Source organism: Panthera uncia, chromosome F1 (genome assembly GCF_023721935.1).
Source record: "Panthera uncia isolate 11264 chromosome F1, Puncia_PCG_1.0, whole genome shotgun sequence".
NCBI lineage: Eukaryota > Metazoa > Chordata > Mammalia > Carnivora > Felidae > Panthera > Panthera uncia.
The window spans coordinates 10,304,368-10,329,579 of NC_064813.1; the positions used below are offsets into that span (position 1 = coordinate 10,304,368).

Sequence of the window (25,212 nt, forward strand, 5' to 3'; positions counted from 1 at the left end):
AAAGCTAGCTTAGTTAATACATGAGGGTGGCTGCATAGATGGATGACGAGGGGCTGACGTGGCAGAAATGCTTAGAGCCAGGGGGGTGGTACCTGTTAAAGTAGAGCCCCGAGTTGGGGACATCGGGGTGCTCGGGCGAGGCAAACCTGAGGGCCTGGGCTCTTAGGCAGCCCGGGCTGGGGATGCTAAACCTGACCTTCTTAACAGCTTAACTGTGAGTGGATCATCTTGAGATCGGATCAGTATATAAATTTCCAACCCAAGGACTCATTGCATCTCTCAGTTATTAAAAACCAACTCAAGGGACACCTGGGTGGCTCAGTCGGTTAAGCGTCTGGCTTCGGCCTACGTCATGATCTCGTGATTCCTGGGTTGGGGCCCCGCGTTGGGCTCTGCACTGACAGCTCAGAGCCTGGAGCCTGCTTTGGATTCTGTGTCCCTCTCTCTCTCTCTCTTTCCTCCCCTGCTCATGCTCTGTCTCTCTCTGTCTCTCAAAAATAAATAAATGTGAAGAAAAAAAATCAATTCAAGGGGCACCTGGGTGGGCTCAGTCAGTTAAGGGTCCCACTCTTGGTTTTGGCTCAGGTCATCATCTCAGGGTTTGTGGGTTCGAGCCACGCATCGGGCTCCGTACTGTCAGCACAGAGCCTGCTTGGGATTCTCTCTCTCTCTCTCTCTCTCTCTCTCTCTGCCCTTCCCCCACTCACTCTTTCAAAATAAATAAATAAGCTTAAATTTTTTTTTCAAAATCAACTCAAGTCTTCCATATGGTGTTGGGAGTTCAACCTCTTACCAAGAAGCCAGAGCATAGACAGGCAACCCAAGTAGGTTTTCTTGCAAACCTGCTATGTCTTGACTTTTTAAGAGTGTCCTTTTCTGCATTTTGCCTTCACCATCCCTCTATGGCTGCATCACGGCTGGGTTGGCCCCGAGGAATGAGTCCGAACAGAAGGGCTTCCAGTCAACGACAGCCCTCTCCTTCCCTCCTGCCCCCTGACCGTTTGTGCCATCTCCCCCCATGCTACGAAAAGGTCAGGGTCCACCAGATGGGAACAGGGTCAACACTCACTGGATTTTGTGAACCTGAGAGCAGAAGTCAAATATATCCATAGCACTTTCCAAGGCATGAGTGACCTCGTCAGGAGCCTTTTCCCCAGGGAAACCAAAGACACAGAGGAAGGAGCAGCCCTGTGAGGGAGAGAGTCAGCACACACAGCTGGCGGAGGGCCATCTTTCAACTGAACCAGCCGGGGGCGCCTGGGTGGCTCAGTGGGTGAAGCAACCGACTTGGGTTCGGGTCATGATCTCGTGGCTCGTGGGTTCGAGCCCCACGCTGGGCTCTGTGCTGACAGCTCAGAGCCTGGAGCCTGCTTCGGATTCTGTTTCCCTCTCTCTCTGCCCCTCCCTGCTCATGCTCTGTCTCTGTCTCAAAAATGAATTTTAAAAAACATTAAAAAAAAAAAAATTTAAACTGAACCAGCCAGAAGGCTACTGGAAGGAGGGCAGCAACACTCACTTTCTGAGTCACCCTTGATCATGATTTCTCACACATCTATTTTATTTTTAGTAAACGTCCTCTGACTTCTAGCCTGAGGAGGGCTTGCTTTTCTCCAGAGACAATGGGTTGTGCTGGGCTATTTGTGGGTACCCACCTGTCTCTCCCCCTGCGGCCAAGGTCTTACCCTACGCGCTGCTAAGTTTAAATCTGAGAAAACAGCACAGGGCAGTGGAAAAGGCACCCGCTCTGCAGTCAGAAAATCTGTGTTCTCAGGCCACTTCACAAGTGTGGGGACTTGGGTAAGTCAATTACGCGCAGCGAACTTCAGTTTATCGATCTGCAAATGGCTATGACATAGACCTGCGAAGGTCGCTCTGGCTCCTAAAATGAGGGTTCTATGTATATACACATACACATGTATAACTTTGCAGACTACTTTACAGCATGTGTATACTCTACATAGTATATTACGTGTATTCTGTATTTTGTATAGAATATAGACTTTATTATTTGTATTTTTTAATGTTTATTCATTTCTTGAGAGAGAGAGAGAAAGACGGAGCGTGAGCAGAGGAGGGGCAGAGAGAGACGGAGACACAGAATCCAAAGCAGGCTCCAGGCTCCAAGTTGTCAGCCCAGAGCCTGACGCGGGGCTCGAACCCACGGACTGTGAGATCATGACCTGTGCTGAAGCCGGACGCTCAACCGACTGAGCCACCCAGGCGTCCCAAATATATACTTTACAGTATATACACTTTTATAAACTTAATGTTATATATGTAAGTTTCTATGAAACATTATATACATTTATAATGTAAACTTGGTACACAGTTACACTTTGTGACCTCTAAAGTTCTTTTCAGATATTGTTATTATTCTTAGGGATAATGGCTTAAACTGAGAGTGCTTTTTCTTGGCATAGACTTAGCTGTTCCAAGCAGTATTAAACTCTTTGCAATCTTAGTATCAATCACTTAAACAATTACCTGCGTCAGATGCTGCTGTCTATAAGAAAAGAGCATAATAATTAAAGGATGATGGGCTACAAATTTCAGTCTGTATATGTGACATATCCTGATGAAAGGCAAAAGAGAACACCTCGAATCCTTTTTTTTTTTAATTTTTTTTTTTTAACGTTTATTTATTTTTGAGACAGAGAGAGACAGAGCATGAACAGGGGAGGGGCAGAGAGAGAGGGAGACACAGAATAGGAAGCAGGCTCCAGGCTCGGAGCCGTCAGCCCAGAGCCCGACGCGGGGCTCGAACTCACGGACCGCGAGATCGTGACCTGAGCCGAAGTCGGCCGCTTAACCGACTGAGCCACCCAGGCGCCCCAACACCTTGATTTCTTTAACCCTCTCCAAAAAGAATCTAAGTGTCAGATCCTAGTTGGCGCTGGGTTCTATCTTGATGGGATAAAGGAAGCCCTGGTTCAGGTCTGTGCAAAGACTAGAGGGTAACCCTTTCTACCAAATGCTCAATAAATGCTCTCAAATTAGTGAATGAGTGAATGTGGGGCAGTGACTTAGTGCTCTGCTCTTACGATGCAAAACACTTGAGATGGGGAGTCAATTCTCCTAGCACTTCTGTGGTAATTTGGTAACCACATCGTTTTTCTCTGAACCTATTAAGAGCAGATTAAAAGGGGCACCTCGGTGGCTCAGTCTGTTAAGCATCCGACTTCGGCTCAGGTCATGATCTCGCAGTTTGTGGGTTCAAGCCCTGCATGGGGCTCTGTGCTAACAGCTCAGGGCCTGGATGGAGGCCGCTTCAGAGGCTGTGTCTCCCTCGCTCTCTGCCCCTCCCCTGCCTGCACTTTCTCTCTCTCTCTCTCTCTCTCTCTCTCTCTTTCAAAAATAAACATTAAAAAAAATTTTTTTTTAAAGGAGCAGATTAAAAATACCCAGCAGTGGAGCACCTGGATGGCTCAGTTGATCAAGTGTCCGACTCTTGATTTCAGCTCGGGTCACGATCGCACGGCTCGTGAGTTCTTGGGCTACACGCTGACATTCGAGCCTGCTTGGGTAATCTCTCCTTCCCTCCGTCTCTGGCCCTCCCCACTCACACACACTCCCTCTCAAAATAAGTAAATAAATTAAAAAAAAAAAAACACACCAAACACCCAGAAGCTACAGGTGCCCCTCCACCCCACTCAGCCTCCCTCCCCCTGCTGAAGCGGGAAGGGGAACTGGAGGTGTAGACGCGGCAGGTAGGGAATATTGGCAACAGGCTTCTGGAGCGTGAAAGTTACCAGACACGTGACCTAAAGTCTCCAGGAGATGCATTATACGCTGGGCTGGAGATGTGCACATGGCAAGAGCTGGCCGGGCAACAGTGCTTGAGGGCAGAGACTGGGGAGGCGGACTGCCTGGGCTCGAATCCGGCCCACCACCTACTAACGGGATGGTCATGAGCAAAACTGAATCTCGCGTTGTCTCAGGATGCTCATCTGTAAAATGGGGACAACGACCACCGCACCTACCTCTTAGAGTAGTCCCGCGGGAGGAAATGAGTTAATGCGTGTAAAGTATTGAGAACGATGGGTGGCACACAGGAAGGGCCATATCCACCATATAAGCTATTTCTAGAAGTCCAAATAGAGACAGATATTTTTAGGTGAGAAGTGTCTGTCCTCTCCCTCTCACCAACGTCCATAGGTGTGAATGCCAACTTTAACTTATTGGTAGGTTTCTGCCCCTCAGTTCACATTTACCTTGTCAAACATGAAGACTTTGTTGATTTGGCCTCGGGAGACCCTCAGGACAGAATTGATGTGCACACAGGCATCCTGGATGGCCGAGCCGATGACTTCTGCCTTGTCTTGGTCCTTAAACATCAGGTTCACGAACACAATGGTCACAGGGCGAAGCTCAGACAGGTAACCCCGAAGCTGTTTGTCATCGATCTGCAGAGTTGAGAGCGGCTTTCTTTAGCCCGGATCCTTGGCAGTGGATTCTTTGTTACAACCCCACCCCCAAGAAGGCCGCTGGCCTTTTGCGATCCTCTGGGGAGCTGAAGTTACCGGAACGCACGACGTACAACATGGCGGAGGCAGCCCAAAGTTGAGCAGATGGAGATCTGCTCTATCAAAATCTCTTTCAACGTGAATTCACAGACTTGCTCATTTTTGGCCAGCAACCACATCCTTGCCCCAACTGCTAGCTCCCTAGGGCCAGTGGGAGCCGTCACAATAACAGAAACAAGCACTGTTCCTTTTGGCTCCCTTACAATTTAGGGATAAGAACAGCCTATTATGTAATCCCACCTGGTACGTTCACGGCCTGGGACCTTCAGGAATACTTTCACATCCTACCCACCTTATCCTCAAATGAGATAAAATAGGCATTATGATCCTCACTTTACTGATTAGATAATGGAGACGTGGAGAAATAATGTCCCAGAGTCATGCAGAACCCAAATCTCCGGGCTCCTAGTCCGATGTCCCAGTGACAACACGCCCCTGCGTCTCTGGGGAGGTATGTATGTCATTCGGCTCCCCTCTTCCGTCCACGCCCATCCACCACAAGCCCGGGGAAAGGAGAGTGTTCCCAAATCATGCCTGCCTATCATGATTCTTGAATTTTGTTAAGTTGCGTGCATGGCAAACCGATGGGGGAAAATTACTGCCCTTTCTCCCTCAATAGCACAAAAGCATCAGATCCTCCGTTGACAAGATAAAACATATCTTCTAGGAGGTACCTGGCTGGCTCGGTCAGTAGAGCACGGGACTCTTGGTCTCAGGGTCTTGAGTTTGAGCCCCACGGAGTGTATTAGAAAAACAAAAACAAAACAAACCCCCAAACACCGTATCTTCCGAACGAAAGGAACTGCGTATAGGAAACCCAGCAGTCATGCTTCCTAACTGGATGGCACAGTCCTGGTGTCAGGTGATTTTATTCTTTTCCTAAAAGAATAACTTCTAATGAATTGATACGACGATTTCCTTTGATTTCTCAGATAAATCATTGAATAAGAAATCCATATTAAATAAATAAATAGTATTCAAGATTAAACCCGGTAAATAAATGGGCTAAAGATTATTCTGTCGGACCGGGCGATCCTGTTTTGCTTGGAAAAATGCAACCACTGCATCTCCAAGGATCTCTGTGGTTGAGGTGCAGGAAAAGCCTTCGTGCTGTTGTGAAAGGTCTGTCTTCTGCCTCCTTTCAGCCCCCGTAGCTGTATCTTTTCACCCCACGTTCATCGTTCCTACCCACAAGTCCCGGAGTCTATCTTGTAGCCCCTTCCCATACACCTTGCCCTCAGCTGGCTGCAGCTGAAGAAATGTAATGTGTTGTATCTCTTGGAGGCAGAGAGGGGAGGGCTTTCTGGAGCTTCAGAAATCTTGAGGAGACAAACAGCGCAGGGACTGGACGTAGTGCTTCTAAATTGGACTGAAGGGGGCGGGGTGCGTTCTGATACCGTTTCAACTCACTCTATGAAGGCAGCTGCCCCCTGTTCAGTCTTGCCCAAAGATTTCCTCCAGGGCACAACTGCATTTTGATGGAAGTAAGGATTAAAACACTCATATATTAGGAAGGTGGGCAGCCTGTGCAAAAAAATGTAGGATTCGGGTAGAACGAGGTTCAAACCTTGGCTACGTCTCTTACTTTATAACCTTAGGAAAGTTCCTGGTATCCTTCTGGGTCTCAGTTTTCTCACATGTAAAATGAGGATAAAGATATTTGGCAAGAGGGGGCGCCTGGGTGGCGCAGTCGGTTAAGCGTCCGACTTCAGCCAGGTCACGATCTCACGGTCTGTGAGTTCGAGCCCCGCGTCAGGCTCTGGGCTGATGGCTCGGAGCCTGGAGCCTGTTTCCGATTCTGTGTCTCCCTCTCTCTCTGCCCCTCCCCCGTTCATGCTATGTCTCTCTCTGTCCCAAAAATAAATTAAAAAACGTTGAAAAAAAAAATTAAAAAAAAAAAAAAGATATTTGGCAAGAATTGTGAAGAATAAATACACGAAATAGCAGAATGCCTGGCATATGGTGAGTGGCGAGAGAGTTCTAATTCACGTGAATTAATACATTTAAGAGAGCCCAGATCTAGATGTACACAAAGGGAAAATTTTAGGGGGTGGGGGTAGTTCTGGGCATTCTCATTGTCTGTATTGTTAACTCTCGAAGCTCAAGATCTAAGGTAAGTGACTTAGAGAAACATGGTACCAATGTGAATTCTAGTGAACAATGCCTCCTTTAACTCTTAAAAGTATCCTGATCTGAAAAACCAATGTGATAGTCACCTACACATGGAGAACGTTGGCCCCATCTCTTTTTAGTTCAGTGAAATATTTTACTAGCTACTCGTCTTCTTGATCTTTCCAGTTGTCCAGGATCCCGGACACCCCAAAAGCCAATAAGTTAAACTGCGAAAATACCTGCTTCAATATGCTTTCCATCACATACTTTTGGAGGGACAACTCTAGCTCAGGATCGGACTCCAGCATGCACGCAAGCCTCAGGAGGTCTAAGAGAGCAGAAGGAGGGGCAGGGTCAGAAAAGGAAGTGTGGTCTGCAGTGCTGGGGACCGGAGTCTCCTAGTCCCCATTCCCTCGGACAGTGGTCTTTATGGTTCAGTCAGGGGACTCTGGGATACCTAGCAGCCAAGCAGAACCAAGGGAAATCCAATGAGGATTCTTTTTTTTTTTTCTTTAATTTTAAAAAAAATGTTTTTATTTTGTTTTTGAGAGAGAGAGAGAGATAGACTGAGTGCGAGCCATTCTTGAATTTTGTTAAATTAAGTACATAGCAAACCAATGGGGGAAAATTATTGCATTTTCTCCCTCAATAGCACAAAAGAATCAGACCCGCCATTGACAAGATAAAACATATCTTCTAGGGAGCACCTGGCTGGCTCAGTCAGCAGAGCATGGGACTCTTGGTCTCAGGGTCTTGAGTTTGAGCCCCATGTTGAGCTCCACGGAGCCTACTTAAAAAAACAAAAACAAAACAAAAAACAAAAGCCCATATCTTCTGGACAAAAGAAGGAATTGTGGTAAAGATTCTAGTCTGGCTAGAATCCCATGTGAGTACTGGAAATTAAGAAGAAATGATATGAAACAGACTGTGGAGAGAGGCAAGGGAGCAGGAATTATAAAGGTCTAGGCTACTGTAGTGGCAACGGTTATGGAGAGGTACGTGTGCCTGTAGTAAAATAAAGACTTTGGCTGGTATTTGTTCCTGGTACCTGGGAAGTAACTTCTAAATCTTTGGACTTTTTCAAGTAATGGGATTGTCTTTGTTCATCATGGTGGGCCCTTTGGACCACAGCTGAATTTATGCTAATGAGGTCTCAGGATTGGGCTAGTTGTGCTGGAAACACCAACCATGTGAGGAAAGGGTGGGGACTTTGAGCCATGTGATATGAGCCTGACTCTGACCCCTGAAGAGGGCAAGGGGGCCAAAGGTTGAGTTTAACCACATGGCCGATGATTCAATCAACCATGCGTTTTTTTTTGTTGTTGTTGTTTTTTTTTATTTTTTTTATTTTTTTTATTTTTGGGACAGAGAGAGACAGAGCATGAACGGGGGAGGGGCAGAGAGAGAGGGAGACACAGAATCAGAAACAGGCTCCAGGCTCCGAGCCATCAGCCCAGAGCCTGACGCGGAGCTCGAACTCACAGACCGTGAGATCGTGACCTGGCTGAAGTCGGACGCTTAACCGACTGCGCCACCCAGGCGCCCCCAACCATGCGTTCTTAATAAAACCCCAATAAAAACTGAACACCCAAAGCTTGGGTGAGCTGTCTTTGGTTGGTAATCCTACAATGATGTACAGGGAGGGTGAAATACCCTGAGGACACAGAGGCTTCATGTTTGGGGCTCTCCAGATCTTACCCTACGTGTCTCTTGATTTGTCTGGTCCTGATTTGTGTCCTTTACAATAAAACTAAAATCATAAGCATAGCACCTAAGATCTGTGAGTCACTCCAGTAAATTATTGGGAGCACTGGGGGGGGGGACCCCTAGATTTATAGACAGTTGGTCAGAAGTGCAGGTGGCCTGGTGATCCCGGAGCTTGCCGCTGGTGTCTGAAGTGAGGAGAGTCTTGGAGAGAACGTAACCCATGAAATCTGTGCCGAGTCCAGGTGGTTAGTATCAGAATTGTATTGTGACACCGCAAAGCCCAAAATCAAGCCTGAAGGAGCCTTTTACTGAAGGCACCATTAAGATCTGGGAGATGGGATGAGGTAAAGCTTAAGGAGTATCACTGGACTTTCTCCATCTCTGGAGATTTTGGGTTCTTGGCCTTTCCTGGTCAATTTTCCTACCGTTTCCCCCCTACCCCACCTCCTGCCCCATTACATAGTACAGCTTAGTACAAGTACAATCTACTACTCGTGATGTTCAAAATATTTATGACCCGGATGTAGATGACGAAAAAGAAGGCTGATTCAAAGATGTTTCTGGGGCACCTGGATAGCTCAGTCGGTTAAGCGTCCGACTCTGTTTCGGCTCAGGTCATGATCTTGCCCTTTTGTGAGTCTGAGCCTCGCATCGGGCTCTGCTATGACAGTGCAGAGCCTGCTTGGGATTCTCTCTCTGCCCCTCCCCTACTCACGCTGTCTCTGTCTCTCTCAAAATAAATAAATAAACTCAAAATAATTAAAGAAAATATGTTTCTGAAGTTTCTGGCTTGGAGGAAGAAACGATTCCTAGGGAAAGGTAAGTGGCTCAGTGTTCAGACCTTGTTGACCTACATTTCTAGGCCCAACATGGAGCTGCTCCAGCCTGTGGTACCACGTCAGCAAACTGAAACTTCAGAACTTTCAAGTCCCCGGAAATGCCCCACTTGACCGGAAATGCAGTCCGTCTAGCCAGGCAATCCCCAAATGCCAAGCCAACTCTTGGTCTTCTCACCCCAAACGAGGTTGACTATGCGCCCCACCACCCCCCCCGTCAGATATTTTCTGTCTGTCACTTCCTTGTTCTTTATTCTTTCTCTTATAAAAGTTTCTTGCCTTCCACCCCATTTTGCGGGTCTCCACAAGGAGACTGTCCACACCTCATGAAGCATCGAAGTTTGTTTGCATCACCCAGATTGTCATCTTTAACCATTTTTTAACAACGTGTTAACGTTTGAGTACCTGTTTGACATCCAGTGAAAATGACCCATGGGCAGTATTTTTAGGGGTCTAGAAATCGTGACAAAAGTCTGGGCTGAATTCCGGCACTTGGGGCTGGGTCTTATGTGGGGCAAGAAGCTTGCAAAACCATGAGTAGTGCCTCCTTAAATTTCATGCCCTAGGCTTCCCTTTTTCCTCACCCTAGTCCCAGCCTGCTGGCAGTCCTAGGGAAGTTAAGCATGGGTACGTAGAATAGGTCTCCAAAATGTGAGCAGAGAAGACTAGGGGGTCAAGGACAGATCCCTAGAATCACCAACATTTAAGGAATGGGAAGGAGGGTAAGCAAAGTCACTGAAAACAGGTGGCTTAAGGTGTAAAAGCAAAACTGGGAAAGAATATTCTGGAACCCAAGGGAGGAGAAGAAGGTATGTCCATAAAAAGAGGGTAACTGAAGGCCAACCAGCTAGGATGAGGCCTGAAGAGAGGTCATCTGCTTTGGCAAGTTTGATGGTCATTGGTGGCCTTGACCTAAACAGTCTCAGTAGACAGAAGAAGTGGCTAGAAGCTAGACATCAGGGGCTCAAGATGGAAAAGTAGGTGAACACTACCATGCCACCCCCGAGGCATATGCAATTTTCACCCAAGTTTATTGGGTGAATAAATAAATGAGAAGATAGGAGGAGGCACAGACATATAGATCACTCTTCTGAGAACTTTGGTGGTGAAAATTAGGAGCAGAAAGTAGGGTTTATAGAAGTTTTATTTTTCCTTTTATCATGCGGCAGACTTGTACATGTTTAGAAGATAAGGGAGAAGAGTCATTGCCAAAGCAGAGATGGACGGCCTGAGGAGGGTTATACTTGGAATCACGGTCATGAGGAATGGGAGGAAGGTCCCCTTTGTGGGCCACTGGGAGCTGTACTGAGGAGGCCGGTCACTTATAATAGAGCCCTTGGCATTGGTTAAGACCCTACTGAGCACTGGTAGAGGCCAAGGCTCTTGTCCATGGAGCGTACTCACTTTTATGGTCACCAGAAGGGTAATAATCCATGAAAGTCATACACTTGGTGAAAAATTCATCAAAGTTAAAAGTAGAAGGCGGCTTTAAGAAATTCACCTAAATGAAGAAAAAAAAGAGAAGTTTTTTGGTTATTCTGAGGATTTTCTGGTCCTTTGAATATAATTGCTCAGCACAAAGGGCAGGGAGTATGCTCTTAAAATGTCCAGGACATGGTAAATGGAGATTGGCATACTGAGACAACCGAGATCTATAATTTGGATACGATCACACTAAAAGTCTCTCTGACTAGTCCTTAAGATGTCAAATCTTCAGTGTATATACAGAAGGCCCCACCAGGGGGCTCACCCGCGTGCTTTCCCACTCTTAGAATTTCCTTCTTTTTTTTTTTTTCCTTCGTAACATTTCAATTTAAGTAAAACCCGGCAAAACTATGTATCATTTCTTTCTTCTAAGTATAAAAGGACATAGGGGGTTGATGCCCACAAATGTAGTGGGGAGCATCACCAGTAAGAAGATTCATACCAGGATCAAGAACCCCATTGGTACGATACATGGAGAATGGTACAACCTCATTTTTGTAGTATTCTTGTCTCCCGCCCCATGTGAGCAAACCCTAGTCCAATAATGAGAGAGTGTCAGGCAAAACCAAATGGAGGGACATTCAACAAAGTGGCCAATATACTCTTCTTAGGTGTCAAGGTCACATGAAGGCCAGGAAACACCGAACTGTTAGAGACTGCAGGAGACTCCGTAAAAATGACAACGAAATGCAGTGCGAGATCGTGAAGAGAAACCTGAACATTCCACCTAGGGTATTAGCGGGAAACCGGTGAAGTCCAAGTAAGGCCCTCAAGTAGAGAACAGTATTGCATCGATGTTCATGTTTTCTGGTTTCGACAACTGCACTCTGATTATGAGAGATGCTAACATTTGGGGAAGCTGGGGAAGGGGTATACGGGAACTATTAATTTTGAACTTCTCTGCACGTCTAAACTTAATTAAAATGGAAACAATTCCAGGGCGCCTGGGTGGTTCGGTTGGTTGAGCGCCCGACCTTTTGATTTCGGCTCAGGTCATGATCCCGGGGTCATGGGATCGAGCCCCGAGTCGTGCTCTGCCCTGAGTGTGGAGGCTGCTTAAGAATCTCTCTCTCTCCCCCCTCCCCCACTTGCCCTTCCTCTCTCTCTCTCTCTCTCAAATAAATAAATTAATTAAATTAAAGCAAAACAATTTCTAAGGGTATCCTTAAGGAATGATGGCATTAGATGGGGAACGGGGCACCGTGAGCCAGCTCGGTCATGCATCCCGGGGGGACACCGCGGGAGGAGTGACGGCGTGAGGGCCGTAGAGCGATGCACAGTGTAGGAGAGTCTCTCGCCTCGGCCAGCAGCTACCTGGACCCTCCCCCTCCTCTCCGTTGGCCCTGCATCCATTCCTGGTGCGGCTGGTGGCACGGCCGTCCTCCCTGCTACACACGCTCAACGTCCAGTGTCGCTGAGTGACCATATCCCAAGGACAATTCTGCTTATAGTTGGTCTTCAGCTTCACCGCAGTGTCTGCGATGAGGCAGGGCTGTAGGGCGTCTCTCTTCCCTCACTAAAGGGCTGCCCCTCTCCCTCCACCCCTCCCCCTTAGTGATCCCTTGCCCTGAGTTAGAAGGGTGCTGAGTAGCGACACCTCCAACGACACCCCTCTGCTCCTAGGTCGGCAGGGGACCCTTCCTGTTCCATAAGCAAGGGCACTGGCACACCACAGGCCTCCACACCCAAAGTCCGCATCCTTAGCACAGAGAAACCTAATCATTTCCTCCTGAACGCCGGGCCTTGGCTCCTGGCCTGAAGCCTGTAAGTGTAACTCAGGCTGACGCATCCGAGAGTCTCCAGGCCAGGAGCTTCATGGGACCAGCCTTCCCAGTGGTCTTCCTGACGGGGTGGTATGGGCGGGGGCGGGGGGGGGGCGGGGACAGCCCTGGCACAGACCGATGGAACTTTCTGCAAGCAGCAGAATCGTACCTACCTTAACTGCTCTCTGATCTGGAATCCTCTCAATTTCGATCATGCTCCGGTCACAGAGCTGCCAGCAGTTTGGTGACAGAATGACATCGTTCATCTGTGCCATGTTCTGGGCAAGGCGCACGTCGTCCACCGCCTGACCGATCACCAGAAAGAAGTTGCGTGTCTCATCTCCAAAGACCAGCATGGTGATGTGGCCAGCAGCCAGTCCTGGCAAGAAGGCCCGCACAAGAATTTCCGGGTTATTCCCCAGCGGCGCTGGTTCTTGGAACAGTCAGAATCGACCTCCGAGCAAAACGGAGGTTCTGAAACTTTACGCAGGAATCCGAGAACGCCTCTGTGGGCCCAGACCTTCCAAAGCTCCTCTCTTGTCCCACGGCTAGAAAGTCAGCTACTAGTTTTCACCTGTCCTTGAAGCTTAACTCTCTAGAAGGCCCGATCAGTCCCCAAAGTTATTTTCTTTTCTTCAATGTATTTGTACTTAACAGCAGAGAACAACTTTAGTAATTCCTTTTGGAGAGGATTTGCATTTTATCAGAGATTGAGGCTTTCATTGAAAAAGAAACCAGGGGTGCCTGGGCGGACCAGCTGGGTAAGCATCCAACTTCGGCTCAGGTCGCGATCTCACAGTTCGTGGGTTCGAGCCCCGCGTCGGGCTCCGTGCTGACAGCTCAGAGCCTGGAGCCTGCTTCAGATTCCGTGTCTCCCTCTCTCTCTGCGCCCCTCCCCCTCATATTCTGTCTCTCTCTCCTTCAAAAATAAATAAACATTAAAAAAGTTTTACTTCAAAGATAAATAAACATTAAAAAAATTAATGTTTATTTATTTTTGAGAGAGAGACAGAGTACAAGTAAGGAAGGGGCAGAGAGAGAGAGAGAGAGAGAGGGAACACAGAATCTGAAGCAGGTTCCAGGTTCTGAGCTGTCAGCACGGAGCCCGACGCGGGGCTTGAACCCACGAACTGTGAGATCGTGACCTGAGCCGAAGCCGGATGCTCAACCGACTGAGCCACCCAGGCAACCCCCCCCTAATTTTTTTTTTTAAAAAGAAACCCTCAAGGTTGAATCTCAGGCAAGAGCCGGAGGGGAAAAGGTTGAAGAAAAGGAGTAGGTATTTTGACAGTCAGGTGTCCCATCCCAACAATGTGCCCTCTGTTTTTAAGTTGAGAGTTAAAGGTTTTGGTACCAGAGCAACAAAAGACAGAATGTTGCAAAATGTGACAGGTACACAAAATGTATGTATGAACGTATCAACTATAAATGATACATTATATTTATATATTTATATATATATATATTCATATATATTTATATATTAGGGATAGTTCACTAATTTGGATGTAAATTTAAGAAAATAAAAAATAAAATACATTATATTTATATATATACATACATAAAATACATACAAAATAAAAAATAAAATACATTATATTTATATATATACATACATTTATACATATAAAAAATATAAATACATTATATTTATATATTTATATATATATATTTATATATATATTTATATATTAGGGATAGTTCACTAATTTGGATGTAAATCTAAGAAAATAAAAAATAAAAATAAGTGATACATAGTTCTTTTAAATGACTATCACTGACAGCGGTAAGACCTGAGAACAACAGCAGTAATGGTAATAATGAAGAGTATTTCATGGAGTGGTTATTCTGTGCCAGGTACTATACTATTTCAATTTACTTTTCGTAAGAGCCTCTGAGGTAGATCTTAAGATTCGCCCAAGTTCTAAGGGGTAAATGAGGTAGCCAAAACTCATTCTGGTTAGCTTAATTCCCAAGTTCAGGACATGACAGGCGGGCTGAGCCACTGTGTTCCACCCCATTCTATGTCTTCTCTTGGGGAGAGAGTTTCCTCGGGGGTCAGGACCCATGTCCAGATTGCTTTAGCGTCTCCCCTTTCTCAAAGCTTACCTATCTTGACTCGGACATCCAGGCCTTCTTCGGACTCCTGAGTCTCGAACAATCCGTGGATCTCCAGGCTACATTTAATTACCACCGTGATAATGTTTTTCAGTTGCCTTCGCTCCACCTTCCACAGGGCGAGTAGTGCATCACCTTGAAGAGACAGATACACGGAGGGCTCCTGCCCCGCCCTGCCCTGGCGATCAGTTGTGTCTGGGGATTCAGACTGTTGTGTCTGAAATCTGCGGAGACACTCTTCAAACATTCCTCAAGGCGCACCTCGGCATTCCTTCCTTACCCCTCCCATCTCCGTGAGCCCCCCTACCTGCAAATTTTAAGATGTCTCCTCCAAAAATCAACACTTCTGAGAAAAGAAGAAAACGAGGTAAATCACACTCCAATTCCTTAAAGCTAGTAAGAATTCATTCTTCATCCGTGGAATAGAAATTAGCTCAAGAGAACATTAGTTCAGAGTCTAAACTCATGCTAAAGATGCCTGAAACAAGTCACTTACACCCACTGAGGTGTTTCCTCAACTGTAGAATGCACACAGAACGAGACTAGGACGTGGTCTGTTTCTGTGAATGGGAAGAGACAGGAAGGCAGGTGGGGTTTCTGGTGAGGTCTGAAGACAGTGAGCTATGCCCATGATAATGGAGCGCTTTCTCCTGATCAATGGAACGCTCGAGTGGCACGGGCAAGTGGAGGAATGACAGGACTCCGCACTGCAGTGAGAATCAGGAAACCGGAAAAGCACAACTAAGGTCAGCTTGGGTGTTATTACCAACTTGCATTTTGTTCACGTAGGCTTTACAAGAGACGTGGGCATTGTTTTCTCCTCTGTGTGTGTGTCACAAATTTGTTGAGCACCGTTGTGCTGAGTGGGATGCAAACAGGAAGTAGATACAGTTTCAGCTCTTAAAGAACATGAACTTTGGTCTAGTTGGGTGCCATTAAGATAATACTGGAGAACGTAGACCCCAGTAAGACTAGACCCTGAGTTTACCTTAATGGAGTAAGACTTTTTGCTTCATGAATAGTTCAGATGAAGAATATACACAAGATGGCCGGCAGAGGTTGAAAAGTCAGTTGTAAGTGCTTCCGACTCCATCGTTAGAAGACAAAGCACTAATAAGTGAGTTATAAATCACTCACCTGTTCATACAACATTCTCTTAATGACTACGGTGGGGTTATGTCGATGCTCGCTTTTTTTGAGTCATTGAATATAACTAAAGTTCTTTAAATTTTTTTTTTAACGTTTATTTATTTTTGAGACAGAGAGAGACAGAGCATGAACGGGGGAGGGTCAGAGAGAGACGGAGACACAGAATCTGAAACAGGCTCCGGGTTCTGAGCAGTCAGCACAGAGCCCGACGCGGGGCTCGAACCCACATACCGCGAGATTGTGACCTGAGCCGAAGTCAGAAGCTTAACCGACTGAGCCACCCAGGCGCCCCTAACTAAAGTTCTTTAAAGGTAATCTCTATTTCAGTGTTTTAACTGGTCCAAAACATTCTGTCCCTCAGCCTGTGTTAGTGAGGTTTGATCACGTTCCTTCACTCGCACGATGTTAGTTTCCAAAAAAGACTGGTTTCATACACATTTCATGAGGAAAATAAAGGTAAGTGTTCTGTCAGGCTATCACCAAAAAAACACAGGGAAACAATGAATTAAACATACGTAAGTCAGAAACCCGTGGGGACACTTACTCTCGACTATTGCGCTTATGTAGTGGTTGAGGATTTCCACCAACTGCTCAGCCCCTCGGTCCATGTACATGGCTGTGCTGAACTTCTCAGTCATTGCAGTAAAACCTGTAAGAAATGTCCACCTAGTTTCCTAGGCTGCCTGGAGGAACCAGACAGAGGCAAGACAAGAGGAACTCATTGGAGAGCACTGGGCTCCAGCTCTTCAGAACGGGCAAGGTTTCTTCTCAGTGATCGTCAGCAGCCCCCCTTGTCTATGCTTATTATCTTAGGGGTCACGGGAGGATGCCAGCTACCTCTTGCCTCTGAATTTCTCACCTTGCACAGGGATGGCCGCAATTCCCTTAGCTGGTCTAGAACTTCCATCCCATGGTATTGAAAACACACAACATGTAAACACTTCTGAAGAGGTGACCAGTTTACCGTTAAGATGTAAACAACATCTGGAGGACCATTTCCTGAGGTCAAGTTTGCCTGGGATATGTATGGGGCTTGGGGACTAGAGTCAGTGCTGTCGGGACACTGGAGTCTAAAGTTCCAGGCATGGGACTGGGGCATCTCAAAGGTTTTCCCATGACTGGACGTGTTGGGTAAGGGAAGACAGGAGGGCCAGGTACACAGGCTGTCCCTCTCCCTCCTGTTTTCTCCGTAGCGATATCTGTAATAGTGCAAAAGCTCAAAATGGGCCACCCCACTCTGGAATCAAGCTGTGCGTCCACCTACATGAAAGATTCCCTTTGTGCTTGCCTGAAATATCAACAAACATCAGGACTCCATCAAAATAATCCACAGAGGGTCGTTCTGGAGAGAAGTCTCCATAGACGATGAGGTCTGGTAAATGCGCGGCTATTCTGACGATGGCCCGGTCCTGGGATTCTTCTCTTCGAGTGCTCATGTTCAAGGCAAGTGTTCAGGAGTTTATGGTCACAGCAAACAGTCCCCAGATAGACCTTCTGGAAAGAAAAGCTGAGAATGGAGGACATCTGACATATTCATTTACTCATTTTCCTATTCTTTTTTCTCCACCTGCGTTGTACTGTTGTACTAAGCTGTGAACGACACTTATTTAAGCGACTGAGTAGTGATAATGCCTGATGTGTGCAGTCATCCTTGAAAGGGGCCACTTTTCTATTCTGAGTACCCCTCACACACTGGGCCGCCAACCCTGAGCAGCTGTTACATGAACGAGCACCATTGCAAACACGATGGGGTGAAAGAGGGCAGCTGAATGAGTCCATCCGTTTTCACGAAGGGATGAGCTGGTCAGTGTGCGAGTCATGTTGCAGAGGGGCCAGCGGCACTTTTCACTCAGTCTACACCCCTTGTCCTTCTGTCCCCATGGGTCATCCTGCTCTCTCCCTCCCTTTCGTTCTCTCATCTTTTCTCTCTCCTTTTTGAAAATTAAAAAGTGTGGACGTGGGTTTTGTGGGTGGATATTTATACAAAGGTGAGCGGCAAAGTATTACATACAAGCAAGAGATCAAGTGTATTTAAGGCACAGTCGTAAATAAACAGAGGAACGGAATTCAAGGCTGTGTGTGTGTGTGTGCGCGCGCGCACACACACACACACACACACACACACACACACACAAGGTTTTAAACTGTAAGTAAAAGGAAATGTTGAAATTTCAATCCATTGCCCGGTTAGTTGTAAGAAGACTAGAATTTCCCAAGGCCTTCCTTTAGCTGTTGGGGCCAATTAAATGTTCATGCCTGGATGTTGTAAAAATCATGCTCTACCACGCTGACGAGAAATAGCATACCCAACATTTTTTCAGAGCAATCCAAGTTCCTGGAATAAGTGATACAGAAAAATAAAAGAGCTTAAAAAAAAAAAAGGGGGGGAAAAAAAAAAGGAACTGTTACTGACCATCAGGGAGGAACTGATTAGTAATTTCAACCAGACATACATAGGTCATATTGGGGTACGTGAGAGCATTAGAAGGAAAAGTGAGACAGTTTTTTTTTTTAAGTTTATTTATTTTATTTTATTTTTTGAGAGAGAGAGAGTGTGTGAGAGAATGTGCACGTTTGCACATGAGTGAGTGGGGGGAGGAGAAGAAGGAGAGGGGGACAGAGGATCTGAAGCAGGCTCTGCACTGACAGCTGAGAGCCCAATGTGGCTCCAACTCATAAACCATGAGATCATGACCTGAGCCGAAGCTGGATGTTTAACTGACCGAGCCGCCCAGGTGCCCCAAGACAGTTAATATTAGTATTTTTAGCAAACTTTAAAGTGTCTGGAAAACCTCTCAAACTGAGCACTAAATATTAGGTATTGAATGACCTTTAAAAGGAAAAGTCAAACTCAATTGTTAAGAAGTGAAGAAAGATACAGAAATGTGTAAATAGGGTTAAAAAATTAAAACATTCAGTAAAAACCACAGCATGTACCAGGAACAATTAGTAGATCACATTAAGTCAAATAATTTCAGATAGTGAATTTGATAAGTGTTATATGAACTTACAAGAAGGGTGGGAGAAGACTGAATTCCCAGAATAAACTGAGACTTAGGAAAAATGCTTAAGAAAACTTAGAGGGAGTTTTAAGCTTTATTAAAAGCAAAGAAATCTTTAAAAGAGGAATAAGGGCAAAGCTTCTGCCTTCTTCACTACAGAGAATTGAAAAGTGTAACAAATATTGCTAAGAAAGAATTGAACTCCAAGCTAAGAAGGTAGTGATAAAGCACCCAGGCATTAAAATTTTTTTTTTTAATGTTTATTTATTTTTGAGAGACAGAGACAGAGACAGAATATGAGCAGGGGAGGGGTAGAGAGAGAGAGAGAGAGGAAGACACAGAATCCGAAGTAGGCTCCAGGCTCTGAGCGGTCAGCTCAGAGCCCCATGTGGAACTCGAACCCAAGAACTGTGAGATCGTGACTCCAGCTGAAGTCAGACGCCCAACCAACTGAGCCACCTAGGCACCCCAAGCACCTAGTCATTTTAAATAAATTCAAGGAGCCAGCCCCAGATAACCTATAAACACAAATACTGAAATACTGGACAGATGTAATCTCAAGAACAAGAGAGGAGCTGGAAAACTGGAGGTGGGGACATTCTCTTCTGAATTTCAAAAGATGAGGCTACAGGGGCCCCTGGGTAGCTCAGCCGATTGAACATCTGACTTCGGCTCAGGTCACGATCTCACAGTTTGTGGGTTTGAGCCCCATGTCGGGCTCTGCGCTGACAGCTTGCAGCCTGGAATCTGCTTTAGAGGCTGTGCTCCCTCTCTCTCTCTCTGCCCCTCTCCGCTTGTGCTCTCTCTCTCTCAAAAATAAATAAACATTAAAAAATTAAAAAAAAAAAAGATGAGGCTACAGAAAACATAGACTGGTAAATATAATGTATCAGTCAGTATAAGCTAGGCATGCTTCGTTAACAAATACTCCAAAATCGAACGTAAAGAAGGGCTATCTCCTGCTCATTTCTTGCTTGTGCTACGTATCTTTTGTAGGTCATCTGAGGCTTTCCTCTAGTGATGCCTTCACTATGCGATCCGGGCTGGGACATTCTGGATGTCAAGACAGTGGGAAGAAAGGATTCAAGGGACAGATTCATTCTTAAAGTGTCCTCCCAGAAGTAATGTATTTCTCCTTCCACTCACATGACCTTGGCCATGAATTGTGAGAACACAATTTCAAATAAGTGAAGTGCAATTCTACCATGTGTGACAGAGCTGGCACATTTGTGATAATCCAAATATTTGTTAATACATGAGCACGTAGATAAGCAAGAGGGATTTAAAAGGAGTCAAAATGGGGCGCCTGGGTGGCTCAGTCGGTTAAGCCTCCGACTTCAGCTCAGGTCACGATCTCACGGTCCGTGAGTTCGAGCCCCACGTCAGGCTCTGGGCTGATGGCTCAGAGCCTGGAGCCTGCTTCGGATTCTGTGTCTCCCTCTCTCTCTGCCCCTCCCCCGTTCATGCTCTGTCTCTCTCTGTCTCAAAAATAAATAAAAACGTTAAAAAAAAAAAAAATAAAAGGAGTCAAAATGGATTCAGAGCCAAGAGCAAAGTTATTTCCTTTTTTGAAGTTATTGAATTTTTAAGTCAAGAGAAAGCTGTAGATAAAGTATATCTTGACTTTAACAAGATTTTAATGGCCAAATTGCTCACATCCTTACGGGTAAGACACAACATTTTAGGAGTGATAAACACATAGTTAGTTCTCTGTTAATGCAGTTAACAGCCCTACCTAAAGGACACTGCTTTGTGTTGTAGTGTCCATTCAGAGGGGAGCCTCTACGGGCACGCTAGAGCACATCTTTAAAGATGTAATTGGAGAGAGAGCCAAGAGAACTGAATGACAGAATCAGGATCTTAAAATGTCTCCATTGACTAAAATAATAATGAAATTTCAGAAGAATAAAGGCAAAGTGCTATACATAGAATTGTAACAAAATCAAATGCATAGGCACATGGTACGAAAACTAGATTTATTGCAAATTCCATGTTATCTCTTAAAAAACATTTTTATGGGGTGCCTGGGTGGCTCAGTCGGTTAAGCATCCGACCGGCTCAGGTCGTGATCTCACGGTTCGTGGGCTCGAGCCCCGTATTGGGCTCTGTGCCTACAGCTCAGAGCCTGGAGCCTGCTTCGGATTCTGTGACTTCCTCTCCCTCTGCCCCTCCCCTGCTCATGCTCTGTCTCTGTCTCAAAAATAAATAGGGGCGCCTGGGTGGCGCAGTCGGTTAAGCGTCCGACTTCAGCCAGGTCACGATCTCGCGGTCCGCGAGTTCGAGCCCCACGTCGGGCTCTGGGCTGATGGCCCAGAGCCTGGAGCCTGCTTCCGATTCTGTGTCTCCCTCTCTCTCTGTCCCTCCCCCATTCATGCTCTGTCTCTCTCTGTCCCAAAAATAAATAAAAAACGTTGAAAAAAAATTTCAAAAATAAATAAAACAATAAAAATAAATAAATAAATAAATAAATAAAAACATTAAAAAAATTTTTAAACAGTGTAAAGTCCCCATCTGAGCAAACTTGGAAAGTGCTGGACTTCCTCGTGAGGGGCACAGCTGCCTCGCCTTCCAGACTGCAGTGAATCTTATCTTTAATGGAAAGATGATCGCTCAGAGTCCATTGTTTTAAATAAGTTGATTTGAGGACTTGGGCAGGTTTTTTTAGGTTTATGATTACCCGGCAAGGAAAGTAGATTCATTTGGCCACGAAAATGACAAACGTATGAGGAAAAACGGAATAAGAAAATGATTTGTCCGTGGGCTGAAGAGGCAAAGACATCTCAAATGAATCCCTGAGAGTTTTTCTTGGGAACGTTCATAAGAAGACAACAATTTCTAATTTAGAAGGCTTAGATTAATATCTGTGACGCATACCACATTTTAACGTATTGATAGGTTGCCTCAAAACAGCACTGTGGGGGTACCTGGGTGGCTCAGTCGGTTAAGCGGCCGACTTCGGCTCAGGTCATGATCTCGAAGTCCGTGAGTCCGAGCCCCGCGTCGGGCTCTGTGCTGATGGCTCAGAGCCTGGAGCCTGTTTCAGATTCTGTGTCTCCCTCTCTCTGACCCTCCCCCGTTCATGCTTTGTCTCTCTCTGTCTCAAAAATAAATAAACGTTAAAAAAAAAAAAACAAAACAGCACTGTGGGGTAGGCCCCACTCCCATTTATAGATACAGAAACTGAAGTTCAGAGAGATTAATTTGCCTTGGTCCACACTGCTGGAAAGCCCAGGTCTCTGGGATTTAAATGTCCACATTGTTTCTATCACACCTGCTACATCCCATTTGTGTATGTTTTATTTTTGTTTTTGTTTTTTAATATAAGTTATTATCAAACTGGCTTACATACAACACCCAGTGCTCATCCCGACAAGTGCCCTCCTCAATGCCCATCACCCATTTCCCCCCCTCCCCCACGCCCCCAAGACTGAAAGAGCAAGCAGGCGGCTGAGACCCCCAAAGACATACCGAGAAGGAGTTTCGTGAAAGAAAGGAGTGTGCACTTCCATTCTACTCAAAACTCAGCAGTATCACAAATGAAAATGAAATTGAAGGTCAGTTATATCCATGATGGTTTCTCTAAATACATCCTCTAGAAACTTCTATAGATTTCAGCTTTCATCCAGTTTTTCACCACTCTGTAAAACCAGGTTTTACAAGAGTCCAAAGAGGAGATATTCTGAACTTCAAGGGATAATATCGTGAGGAAAGCTTGCCAGACCACTCTAGCCTTGTCCTCTGTGCTATTAGGGCACTTAGAGTCTATAAATGTATTAAATGTGCCTTATTTCCTATTTAAATATCCTTACTTATCTATTCCTCTCTTTACGTCTTCCTGTGCATTGTAAACTCCTCTGTTTTAGAGACCCTGGTCTACGCGTCCCCGTTTCTTCCAGAGCATCTTCCTACCACCCCCCCTTACACGGTAGGCACTTGCTATGTGAGGAGGCTATCGGGTGAGCGGTTGTAGGAGGTAAAGACAGCACGCATCCAGGATAAACAGGATGAGGCCACATTTAAGATCTCAAGTTTTTTTTTTTTTTTTTTTTTTGACGTTTTATTTATTTTTGAGACAGTGAGAGACAGAGCATGAACAGGGGAGGGTCAGAGAGAGGGAGACACAGAATCTGAAACAGGCTCCAGGCTCTGAGCTGTCAGCACAGAGCCCGACGCGGGGCTCGAACTCACGGACCGCGAGATCATGACCTGAGCCGAAGTCGGCCGCTTAACGGACTGAGCCACCCAGGCGCTCCAAGACTTCAAGTTTCTAACCTTACTTAAAAGCCTGACAGAGATATATACATCATGATTATCTATCTATCTATCTACCTACCTACCTACCTACCTACCTAATCTGGGATTCCTAGCCCAAGGATTCCCCACTTTCCTCTAAGCTCCAGTATTTGTCTTCCCGGAGGGCAGCCCTCACCTTTACCTCTGCAACCGTTCTTTCTACTGACATGCCACATACCTCTTCTTCCTCCAAGGCTGAGGAGAAGCCAGGGCCTGGATCAGGTACTAGATCTTTCGGGGGTGCATTAAACAGGAAAGGGGTCTGGGCAACATTATTCTGAAGCCAGCAGAAGGGCTGTGTCCACTTAGAGCTGACCCACAAAATGACAGTTTTGTCTAAAAGCCGTTTTCCAGGCCACACCCTCATCAGAAGGTCATTGTTTCCCCGCTCACTGACCCTGCTCCTGATTGGCTGGCCCTGCCCTCCCCTCCCCCACCAGTCCCAGTGACCTATTGCTCCTACAGGGACTGGCTCTTTCTGGTTGGCAGGTAGGACAAGTGGGGCAAGGGTCAGGGAGGCTGATATGACCCCCGAGTAGTTTTCACGTCTCTTTCTCTGACCTTGTGGAGGGTGGTTGAAATTAGGCAATAGTTTGTAGGTGGTTATTATAAAGCCACGGATCTCCAGAATAAGAAATACCCAATTTGGTTATTGATTATGATTTACCAGGACTATGAAATTTACCAGTTACAATGCATTCAGTACTTAATCTTCAGGCATTTCTGTGAGGCAGATTTTTGTGTGAAGAGTTATGTACCTGTCTTTTTTGATCGGTTAAGTGCACGCTTCTGACCTCATTTACCCCAAAGGTAACTTGTGGCCCAACGTTGGCATTGGATTTGGGTTTCTCAATCCAGTATGACACCGGCAAAATCTTTTAAGTGGGTGGCATATTTTCCAACAGCTTACATCATGTTTTGATTTCCTAGCTGTTCTTACACATGTCATAACTACACTTAACATTTAGTGACACGTACGTAAAACTTGAATTTAAGAAAGTTGAACTGAAAAAGCAAGGAATCATTCTCAAGTAAAGCCCAGCCCTCTAACTGAATTTACTGTGTGCTCCAAAAAGTTGTAAAACACAGTTGTCTTAACGGAGGAAGAGATTCCTTTAATTATGTCTGTCGAGAAAATTTTCTGATGTCAGTTGTGGAAACCGGTCTTAATATAATTAGAATCATACCTCATATAATTAAACAGACCCCTTAGGGAGGAAGCCGTGTTAACATCAGTGTTTTCTATTTGTGTTTCATTATGTAAACAAGCTCCTGTTTTGCTTCATGGAGAGGAACCTGGGCTCCCAGGTCAGGCCAACCTTTCCTGATTGTTTGAACAACTTTAAAGACAGACAATCTGTTTACTAGGCAGAAATGAGTCAATGTTGCTTTGAAATGAATGCCAAACCACAAGAAGATTAGGTTAAAGAATTTATCTTGAGTATGCGCCACCCTGCCTCTGGGTCCCCCACGCCCCCCACCCCAAGCAGCTTTAACCTGTGGAAGTCTTAGAAATTCCAATAGTCACTACCCCAGAAGGTGTGCAGATAGGGGTAACATGGTCCACCCTTTTTGCGGGTATACTTTGGTCTAAGAAAGTACTTTTGGGGTCTACCTTCAATTAATAAGCTTACTGTCTTCTGAAACTTACTACACTTAATTTTGTGTTAAAACGTTATTTTGATTGAGCTTTACAACCATCTTATCAAGTAAATACTCTCCTCGCCCCATTTCACTCTTGAATATACTAAAGCCCAGACACAAAGGGTAATAAGGTTTCACAGTTAATATGTAGCAGAGTTGAGCTGAAATACCCTGGGAACTCACCTAATAAAGTTTTGGGGACTAGTTAGAAATTTTGATATAGAATTCAACTCAACAGGACTGATCAAGTGATTTGCACCACTGTGAAAAGTACTTCTACAGAGCTCAGTGCCTACATTGGTAGTGAGGACTTCTGGTATATAAATTCTCCTAGGTTTTCGAAAATAGTTGTGAAACCGGTCAGTGGACTATGTGTTTCCAATGTCAGCAAGAGTTAACTAGACTCTCTTAATTTTTAGGATTCAATAATGGGATGGATGAGAGTTCTGGAGCATAAATAAAAGGATGAGCTGATGGTCTGTCCATGGAACTTCTGAGAACCAACAGGAAGATAACTGTGATTGTACCTAAATGCTACAATTAATTTGACGAAGTGGGGCTTAGAAGAACCCAGTTAGGA

The 25,212-nt window shown here is 45.5% G+C and overlaps 1 protein-coding gene across 4 annotated transcripts in view; it reads right to left on the reverse strand.

Annotated features, from left to right (window-relative positions):
• ADCY10 (adenylate cyclase 10) overlaps positions 1-23,328 on the reverse strand; it is a 75,085-nt gene extending 51,757 nt beyond the window's left edge. Inside the window, exons 1-10 of one of the 4 annotated variants that reach the window (XM_049635144.1) lie at positions 23,167-23,328; positions 16,982-17,187; positions 16,238-16,342; positions 14,852-14,890; positions 14,536-14,679; positions 12,600-12,805; positions 10,583-10,679; positions 6,875-6,963; positions 4,212-4,403; positions 1,070-1,188 (exon numbers count right to left, since the gene is read on the reverse strand). In XM_049635144.1, coding sequence (XP_049491101.1) covers positions 1,070-1,188; positions 4,212-4,403; positions 6,875-6,963; positions 10,583-10,679; positions 12,600-12,805; positions 14,536-14,679; positions 14,852-14,890; positions 16,238-16,342; positions 16,982-17,129 — 1,139 coding nt within the window. In that variant the 5' untranslated portion in view covers positions 17,130-17,187; positions 23,167-23,328. Of the gene's footprint in view, positions 1-1,069; positions 1,189-4,211; positions 4,404-6,874; positions 6,964-10,582; positions 10,680-12,599; positions 12,806-14,535; positions 14,680-14,851; positions 14,891-16,237; positions 16,343-16,981; positions 17,201-23,166 lie in introns of all 4 variants that reach the window. The other 3 variants (XM_049635142.1, XM_049635141.1, XM_049635143.1) reach the window with 3 other exon arrangements.
• Between the last annotated feature and the right edge of the window lie 1,884 nt (positions 23,329-25,212).